The sequence below is a fragment of the Gigantopelta aegis genome, chromosome 8, assembly GCF_016097555.1.
Source record: "Gigantopelta aegis isolate Gae_Host chromosome 8, Gae_host_genome, whole genome shotgun sequence".
Taxonomy (NCBI): Eukaryota; Metazoa; Mollusca; class Gastropoda; order Neomphalida; family Peltospiridae; genus Gigantopelta; species Gigantopelta aegis.
In genome coordinates, this window is record NC_054706.1 from 4,408,448 (window position 1) to 4,419,443 (window position 10,996).

At 38.9% G+C, this 10,996-nt stretch overlaps 1 protein-coding gene across 1 annotated transcript in view; it reads left to right on the plus strand.

The window, feature by feature from the left end:
- LOC121378659 overlaps positions 1-10,996 on the plus strand; it is a 110,022-nt gene that overhangs the window by 71,754 nt on the left and 27,272 nt on the right. The window contains exons 3-5 of the mRNA XM_041506936.1: positions 3,068-3,941; positions 5,368-5,583; positions 8,898-9,293. Of these exons, the coding sequence (XP_041362870.1) occupies positions 3,068-3,941; positions 5,368-5,583; positions 8,898-9,293 (1,486 nt within the window). The remainder of the gene's footprint in view (positions 1-3,067; positions 3,942-5,367; positions 5,584-8,897; positions 9,294-10,996) is intronic.

Consider the following 10,996-nt stretch of genomic DNA (forward strand, 5'->3'; position numbering starts at 1 on the left):
TGCAAGCCCTGGGCACTGTGCTTGAACCGTAATTGGATATAAGAGCAAGAATAAATGAAATCATCATCCAAGTATGTTTTGTTATCCTCGACTTACCATCTCTAACTGTTGTTGATAGATATCCATTAACTTCATCTACAGTTTCTTTATGGTAGTGTAAAGTGTGATTTCTACTTAATTTTCACTTTGTTCCTTGAGGAGCTTTAGACAAATTTGAAATCCTAATCACAGAACTCCCAGTGGATGAAACAGAAACCGCTGCCGTGCTTTCCTCGGGAAGTATAAGGTTTCTGTACAAACAGCCATTTGTTTTTGCAGACAGTATACATGTATTCCCATGTTTAGAATGGTCACTATTTATCGATTCCATAATCCATTCGTCACAGGGGTAATATGATGTGATCAGTCTTGAGGGTCCCACAGCTTACTTCAACAGTTACTGGGTATATACTACCAAATCAAATCCCATAGATGACAATAGTAACATATGTGGCTAAAAGTCCTACCTGCAGCGTATCAATCAACATAAATGCCACAGATATAAATACTACCACCCCTCACCCTTAAAATGAATAAGAAAAAATTGGGGGTCAAGCTGCTCATTTCTGAGATAATGGGTAGCGTCTATGACTACCTTAGTTCCGCACAAAATTCGAGTACTTTTTTTTACAGGTACCCCATACATGTTTCAAGCATAAGGCTACTTGGCACAATGGTACTAGTGGAATAAAATTGCATATATTTTCAAATGTTCAGTGCACCTCGAACTTGACCCAGCCGGAAGTTATTTGGTTTAGTACTACCTACTAGAGTAGCTTACTGATAATATGAGGTCATAACATTCGTCCCACTCTGTATAACTGGTGTTTTATGCCATTCCAAATAGTGCTTTTTTACTTGCACATGTGATTAACATTGTAATAAAGATGTGAAAATCATGATTTTTTTCCCCCAGAAATCTAGAAAACTGTTAGTGACCATGTTCTTTGATAAAAAGCTGATAATAATCTCTTACTTTTAAAAAAGGGTTTCCATATTGATTGTCCATGGTAATTTTTATCCACTGACAAACTCCATAGTCTGCATACATGTATATGCTATAGGTAAGATCTCTTTAACCACCACTAAACTTGTTAATGTATGTTTCAGAGTGTTTATATCTATCATTCTGTTTATCAGTCTGTCTGTCTGTCTGTCTGTCTGTCTGTCTCTGACTGACTATGTTATAAAACCTGATTTAAATTATGTGGTCATTGTATAGTTTAACACACATTCCTTTTATTTGTGGGTTATCTCACAGTCATCTGCATTACAGTCGATTAGTGGGAAAACAAAACGAAGTTAAACCAGTTACCAGTGAAGATTTCTGGAGCAGTAATTCATATGTTATGTTTGAAATCTGTGATAACCTCGAGATCCATCCACATATTGATTGGCCTGACTGGCGCCACCATCATCAACGCTTTTTTCACATCCATTTCACACAGCTTCTCATCTGCTGCTTATCCTTTCACCATAATTTTATTCATAGATTCTTCTAATAACTGCTCAGCTGTTGTCTGTTTAATGAATTTCACAAATCGTTCACCTAGCATTTCTCACCACTTTATTGTAATGTAGAGATGTTGGCATTCCACCTGGTTTATTGGTTTTGTTAGTTTTGCCATCATCAATATGTTGCCTGTAAACAACCTGCATGTAGTTCTTCAAATATGCAGAAACTGCCGTAATTAGTTTTTTGTTTTGGGGTTGTTTTTTTGCCCAGTACTGAAAATGGTCTGATCAACACCTTGAAGTTGTAACATTGCTAGCGGTGATGGGGAAATGAGTTTGGTTTCATTATTGGCTCGCGAAGAACACAAAGATGGTGGAACAAAGGGGAAATAGGAATGTTTGTTTGACAGCACTCAGCACGTACATGTAGTAAACTGGTGACCAGGTGTTCTTAAAGCTCACTGTAATTACAACACTTGGCCACCACAATGTAGGCGTTTACAACTGAATAGTCAAGGCTTGAAATTTATTTTGTGGCATGGCAAGGAAGGAAGGAAGGAATGTTTTATTTAATGACACTTTGAACAAATTTTAATTGTGATTATATGTCATCGGGCAAATGGTTAAGGACCACTCGGATAATGAGAGAGGAAAGCCACTGCACCATGCAGTGGGCTACTCTTTCTTATTAGCAGCAAGGGATCTTTATATGCAGCATCTGACAAACAGGGTTGTACATACACCAGTTGTGGATCACTGGCTGGAAAGAGAAATAGCTCAATGGGGCAGGGACAAAGATCGATCCTATACTGACCGTGCATCATGCAAGAGCTTTACCACTTTGCTATACCTCTCCCCTTTTGTTGAGTGGTATCCATCTTTGCTTCGTAAATTTTTTATTTTGGTGCAAAAGCTAGAAATTGGGAAGTGGTTCTAAAGCACAGATATCGATACAAATTCTATAGTTGTATAATACTTCCATAATAAGATGGAAAACAAAAGCAGCCCTTGAACCTGATTGTCAGAAAACAATGTGACAGTCGCCTCTTGTTCCATGTCAATTTCAAATCTTGATAGCAGGGAAGAATATTTTATAGACACTTTCCAAAAGACAAGAACACACATGCAGTGGCTTTTACAGAGTACTGAATTAGCATTTTCTGTGCTTGATCCTGATTATTCCATTTATTAACAATTAATTGTTTTATGTGCATGTAGTCTAGTTGGATTTGCAGCTGGCCCTGTTTTGCTAATTTTCATACAGACAGGAGTTGACTTCCCCATGTTAAATCTGCAAGCTGGATTCCCCATTCTGTAACATTGTTTCATTAAAGCAGGATAGTTTGGATGGCGTGTGGTGGCCATAAAAAGTATGATTGCCATGTATATAGTTAACCCTCATTAGCCAAGACTATAGGCTATATACATGACTACCATATATAAATCCACTTCTATGTTAAGTCATGTGATCATAACGGTGGTTGTGCCCATGGAGGCTTTCGTTATAAACATTTTGCAATAGCATTTTGTATGAAATGTCTTATACATGTACCTGTTGTTTTTTCTTTTGCAGGATGACGATGAGAAGAACCTGTTCTATGATGACTTCTGGTCTAAGAGGTACATTGAGGATGATAGTTACAGTGATACTAAATATTCACCCAAACTAGATACTAAATGGCAGGCTGACGTGAAGCCAAAACCCCCAAAACAGTCCAAGAATGAAAAAAAGACTAAAATCCAGAAAGATGTAGATGTTCAGAAACAAGCTGAAACTGAAAGAAAAGAGAATGTGAAGTCACGTGAATTTCTTCATAAAGAGAATGACCTTGGAAAGAAAGCTGCCACCGTCTTCTCAAAACATGGTGATGATACCGAGTTTGCCCAGAAAAGCCTTAAAGTTGAACCAAGTCTGAACGACAGGATCTACGATTACGCGGAAAAGCTGCAGCAGGAAAACAAACCATGGGATTTTTCTAAATTTGATGATGATGATTTCCAAGATCAGGACTACAAAGAAATTGATGATGAGATCGCTCAGCAGGAAGCCAAGAAGTCTGGAGAAAATGCTGCACTGCCAGACAAATTCAATTCTTTTGATCACTCGGATGAGAAGAATTCTGTTAAAAAGAGTTACGGTGATGACATGCTTGTCCCGGATACCAGCAGCAGCAGCAGTAGCAAGAAAGAAGCTGTAGTGGAGGAAGTGCATCCCATTGTGTTTGATGATTCGCCGGCCAAGTCGGACAAACATCACTCGGTGAAGAAGAACTTGTACAACTCAGAATACCTCAAGGAGTACGCCAAGACGAAGCCAGACTTGAAGACCAGTCCGAACCCCCCACCCCCGGGACTGGGGAACGAGCACTCCATGATGGTGACGCCATCAGGCAAGAAACAGAAGATGTCAAAGAAGGAACCGGTCTACCTGGAGTCCATTCCACTAGGTAAACCTAATGTCCATTTTAGGTCTTCTGCCATCCAGTGGTAAAACCTAGTAACTCACTTCTGACTTGTTTAGAAATATTTGAAATTAGAAGTTGTGCCTGATTAAGGACTGGCTGATTTCTGTAACAAGATTATTGCTTTAATGTGTAGTGATAGTGATTTTAAGAAATGTTTCATGTATGAATATCTGTTAATATTGTTTGTATGAGAATGTGACTTGGTCACTAGAAGTTGCAAGTTCTGCCTGTTGTTGATGAAGAGTCTACTGACTTAACAAGCTAACTACACATTTATTTGCAACAAGTCACCGAAACTAGTACATTGAAACATTATATCATCTTATTTGTTACAAAAAGTCCATTACTAGATTATGCCATTGGACCAAATTCTTATACTTTTATAATTATGTTACTTATAAATTATTGACCATCATTGTGGCCAATATCATGTTTTATGGACCAAAGAAATTGATGTCGACCGAGGTCAATATCAATTTCTTCGGTCCATAAATATAGGATTCGTCACAAGTGTTTTTTAATATGAAAAATATCAACCGAGTTAATCAGTATTTGTCGAGGCTTTGCCGAGACCAATACTGATTAACTGGACGAGGTTGATATTTTACATATTCAAAAACACAAGTAGCGAATTTTATTTATCCTATAACACTTTTAAAATAATATTTTTATGAAATGTTTAGTAAATTACAGTACAAAAGTTGCCGCCATCGGTAATATGATGTCATCACGATTAGCATAAATTAGTTTGACTTCACGCACTTTAACTAAATCTTTGAAAATGTTACGCTTAGGTATACAGGTCTTGTTAGCTTATAAGCAAACGACCCATCCACAGCAACAAATTACCTAGACCTTGCAGATTTGCATACCATTATTAACTGGGTTAATATACTAAATTATCACATGAGTTTATAACATGGATGTCATGGGTAAATTATAGGATAAAACATGATATTGCCCGAAATGTGGTCAATAATTGTTTTATTACATAATGTTATCCATAAGACTCATACATTCCTGCTTTGTTTATCAGAATCGAAATACGCCAATGCTTACAATTTCCCGCAATGTGTTAAAACTGATGGGATTTAGTGATGTCACATAATCCTATGACATTGTATGACAAGCAAAGGAATGCGGAAATAAACAGTTGAAACATTACCAAGACAAAAATCAAATTGGAGACATTATAACAAGAGTATCAAAATCATATTAATATGAAAAGTAAAAGTTACTTGTAAAACTGATTATCAGAAAGCACACTGAGGTTTTTTTAGAGTCAGTTACCTCTTGAAACTTGTCAGTTTCACTCTTGTTTATATGGATGCAAACACATAAAGTGCTTTGACATTTCAGAGTGCATTTATTCAGTAAATAACCATTTTTTAATTTGTTTCCTAAACAGAGAAGTGTTCGGAAGACTTTGACTGCCGCATGGGGCGGCTCTGCCACAAGGGGACCTGCGTGTGCCTTGATAACTCGGGTTGCCGTGGTCACTACAAGCCAGTGTGTGGCTCGGACGGTCAGTGGTACCCGAGTCACTGCGAGTTACACCGGACAGCGTGCGTACGGCGAGACCACATCAAAATAGACCACAGAGATACCTGTCTCAACTCGCAAGGTTAGTACTTCATCACTAGAGATACCTGTCTCAACTCGCAAGGTTAGTACTTCATCACTAGAGATACCTGTCTCAACTCGCAAGGTTAGTACTTCATCACCACAGATACCTGTCTCAACTCGCAAGGTTAGTACTTCATCACCACAGATACCTGTCTCAACTCGCAAGGTTAGTACTTCATCACCACAGATACCTGTCTCAACTCGCAAGGTTAGTACTTGATCACCACAGATACCTGTCTCAACTCGCAAGGTTAGTACTTGATCACTACAGATACACGTCTCAACTCGCAAGGTTAGTACTTCATCACCACAGATACCTGTCTCAACTCGCAAGGTTAGTACTTCATCACCACAGATACCTGTCTCAACTCTGATACTCAACTCGCAAGGTTAGTACTTGATCACCACAGATACCTGTCTCAACTCGCAAGGTTAGTACTTGATCACTACAGATACACGTCTCAACTCGCAAGGTTAGTACTTCATCACCACAGATACCTGTCTCAACTCACAAGGTTAGTACTTCATCACCAGAGATACCTGTCTCAACTCACAAGGTTAGTACTTCATCACCACAGATACCTGTCTCAACTCGCAAGGTTAGTACTTCATCACCACAGATACACGTCTCAACTCGCAAGGTTAGTACTTCATCACCACAGATACCTGTCTCAACTCGCAAGGTTAGTACTTCATCACCACAGATACACGTCTCAACTCGCAAGGTTAGTACTTCATCACCACAGATACCTGTCTCAACTCGCAAGGTTAGTACTTCATCACTACAGATACACGTCTCAACTCGCAAGGTTAGTACTTCATCACCACAGATACCTGTCTCAACTCGCAAGGTTAGTACTTCATCACCACAGATACCTGTCTCAACTCGCAAGGTTAGTACTTCATCACCACAGATACCTGTCTCAACTCGCAAGGTTAGTACTTCATCACCACAGATACACGTCTCAACTCGCAAGGTTAGTACTTCATCACCACAGATACACGTCTCAACTCGCAAGGTTAGTACTTCATCACCACATATACCACAGATACCTGTCTCAACTCACAAGGTTAGTACTTCATCACTAGAGATACCTGTCTCAACTCGCAAGGTTAGTACTTGATCACCACAGATACCTGTCTCAACTCGCAAGGTTAGTACTTGATCACCACACATACCTGTCTCAACTCACAAGGTTAGTACTTCATCACCACAGATACCTGTCTCAACTCACAAGGTTAGTACTTGATCACCACACATACCTGTCTCAACTCACAAGGTTAGTACTTCATCACCACAGATACCTGTCTCAACTCACAAGGTTAGTACTTCATCACCACAGATACCTGTCTCAACTCACAAGGTTAGTACTTCATCACCACAGATACCTGTCTCAACTCACAAGGTTAGTACTTCATCACCACAGATACCTGTCTCAACTCACAAGGTTAGTACTTCATCACCACAGATACCTGTCTCAACTCACAAGGTTAGTACTTCATCACCACAGATACCTGTCTCAACTCACAAGGTTAACTAGTACAGAACTGATCCTGTTGTCTATTCTGGACTTCAGATACAAATTCAAGAACAAAAGAATGGTTTATGTAAAAATTGGCTCTGTCTACACCAGCATGCGATCTTACCTGTATTGTCTGCCAGTGGTCACCTTTTAAATGATGATGGCAGTTCCCCAGTAATTAGAACACCAAAGTGTTATGAAATAATCACACCTCTTCAAAGGCTTAATAAACAATGAACCACATCTGTTGTAATGTGTGTAGGTAGCAAGATAAATTAGATTATGATTTGTATGTGTTCATACCTACATTGTATCTTACTGCTCTGTTGTGTTAAAACTATTATCTGCATCAATATGAAGGACGCTTCCGTTTCACATTGTCTTACTAATTTTCAATGGCAGAGTGACCACAAAAATGGCAACATATCTAACTCTCCTTAGAACATAAAGTGAAATAATCCAAACGTTTGGTGAATATAACATTTTATTTACATTGGTATTTTCTGATCACTATATTGCAAGAACCATAACTCTGGATGAACTCTTGTCTACACTGGCACTCTGTTTAAACCGACATATTTCATCAGTCCCAAGTGAATCCAGTTTAGTCCACTGTATATGTAACACAATTTTTCCATAATAATAATAATAAAAATCTTATATAGTAAGCCATACAGTAATGAATGTGAAATATTAAAATTACCACCCCACATACATGAATTTTGTAGACAGTTCCATGTTCAGTACGGTTATCATTTTATGTACATGTAGCTTTTGGCATCACATTTTTTTTACTTACAATTTTTAATCTGTGACTATTTTTCCAAAGGGCATACAGTTTTCACTGAAGGTGGAAAATATCCATATATATTAATGGGTGTGGAATATCAACGTTACACTCCCAATACTTTTTAAGTAATTTTATACTCAATAGGGTCATTGTTTTCGGGGGGTCACTCAGTATATTAAATACATTTTAAACCGGCCTTGGTGGTGTCGTGGTTAGACCATCAGACATAAGGTTGGTAGGTACAGGGTTCGCAGCCCGATACCGGCTCAAACCCAGAGTGAGTTTTAACGACTCAATTGGTAGGTGTAAAACCACTACACCCTCTTCTCTCTCACTAGCCAATAACAACTAACCCACTGTCCTGGACAGACAGTCCAGATAGCTGAGGTGTGTGCCCAGGACAGCATGCTTGAACCTTAATTGGATATGAGCACGAAAATAATTTTTCAAAAGGAAAAGAAAGTAAAGTAAAGTTTGTTTTATTTAACGACGCCACTAGAGCACATTGATTTTTTATCTTATCATCGGCTATTGGACGTCAAACATATGGTCATTCTGACACTGTTTTTAAGAGGAAACCCGCTGTCGTTATGGATCACTGGTCGGTGCAAGTGGTTTACACCTACCCATTGAGCCTTCCTCACTCACTCAGGGTTTGGAGTTGGTATGTAGATTAAAAATCCCATGCCTCGACTGGGATCCGAACCCAGTACCTACCAACCTGTAGACCGATGGCCTAATCACGACGCCACCGAGGCCGGTAGGAAAAGAAAGAAGGAAAGAAATGCATTTTCTTGTTTAGACTGTCAGCGTCTGTATAGTCTGTGTTTCGGATCATCGTAGTGTTTGTAATAGCAGCCCAAACTGGATTTTAACTCAGTTATTGCTTATGTACAAAACATAATTATATTAGTAAATAAAAACTTGTTCATAATTTTCTCTATTAACAAATAAGATAAAAATATAATTTTTTTCTTTTCTTTTTTCTTTTCTTCACAGACAAGAGTGCACATGAGAAGGATGTTGACAATATCCCAGTTGACCCATTGCTGAAGATTGACACTGCCCTACCACACGCTGCCTTCCCTGCCAACCTAAAGAACTCTGCCGAAATACACGATGATAGCAAGGCAGACTCGGATATAAACACACCAGAGAAGAAAACTGACGACAAAGAAAACAAATGGGATAAGCTAAAGACATCTAAACCTGAGAAGAAGAATCATTTTGTTGATATGAAAATGTCCGACAACAGTTTTGCTGAGTATCTGAAGGACAGTGATGAGAAGGAGAAGAAATGTGATGAGCAAGAATACAGGCGTTTCAAAGAGATCCTGTTGAAGTACCACTGTAGTAGATTCGCTGAGAAAGACTGCAATACACAGACACACGACAGTAAGTACTGCAATACACAGACACACGACAGTAAGTACTGCAATACACAGACACACGACAGTTAGTACTGCAGTACACAGACACATGACAGTAAGTACTACAATACAGGCATTTCAAAGAGATCCTGTTGAAATACCACTGTAGTAGATTCGCTGAGAAAGACTGCAATACACAGACACATGACAGTAAGTACTGCAATATAGGCGTTTCAAAGAGATCCTGTTGAAGTACCACTGTAGTAGGTTCGCTGAGAAAGACTGCAATACACAGACACATGACAGTAAGTACTGCAATACACAGACACATGACAGTAAGTACTGCAATACACAGACACATGACAGTAAGTACTGCAATACAGGCGTTTCAAAGAGATCCCGTTGAAATACCACTGTAGTAGATTCACTGAGAAAGACTGCAATACACAGACACACGACAGTAAGTACTGCAATACACAGACACATGACAGTAAGTACTGCAATACAGGCGTTTCAAAGAGATCCGGTTGAAGTACCACTGTAGTAGATTCGCTGAGAAAGACTGCAATACACAAACACTTCACAGTAAGTACTGCAATACACAGACACACGACAGTAAGTACTGCAATACACAGACACACGACAGTAAGTACTGCGATACACAGACACATGACAGTAAGTACTGCAATACACAGACACATGATAGTAAGTACTGCAATACACAGACACATGACAGTAAGTACTGCGATACACAGACACATGACAGTAAGTACTTCAGTACACAACACACGAGTACTTGCAATACACAGACACGACAATAAGTTCTGCAATACACAGACACATGACAGTAAGTACTACAATACACAGACACATGACAGTAAGTACTGCAATGCACAGACACGCGACAGTAAGTACTGCAATACACAGACACTCGACAGTAAGTACTGCAATACACAAACACATGACAGTAAGTTCTACAATACACACATGACAGTAAGTATTGCAATACACAGACACATGACAGTAAGTACTGCAATACACAGACACATGACAGTAAGTACTGCAATACACAGACATGACAGTAAGTACTGCAATACACAGACACATGACAGTAAGTACTTCAATACACACACACACGAGTACTTACAATACAGAGACACGACAATAAGTTCTGCAATACACAGACACATGACTAAGTACTACAGTACACAGAAACATGACAGTAAGTACTGCAATACACAGACACATGACAGTAAGTACTGCAATACACAGACACGCGACAGTAAGTACTGCAATACACAGAAATATGACAGTAAGTACTGCAATACACAGACACGTGACAGTAAGTACTGCAATACACACATGACAGTAAGTAGTACAATACACAGACACATGACAGTAAGTACTGCAATACACAGACACATGACAGTAAGTACTGCAATACACACACATGACAGTAAGTAGTACAATACACAGACACATGACAGTAAGTACTACAATACACAGACACATGACAGTAAGTACTGCAATACACAGACACGCGACAGTAAGTATTTTATAACGGAATGTTATCCTGAATTGTAAACTGAATACGAGTGTTTTCTGTATTGTGATTGGTCAATTACATTCTTTTCCGGGATAAAATGAGAATAACACCCAGAAAGCTAATGACGTCATTAGGAATTCGAACAGGCGAAGTTGACGATTCAAGGATCTACGTTAGATTGT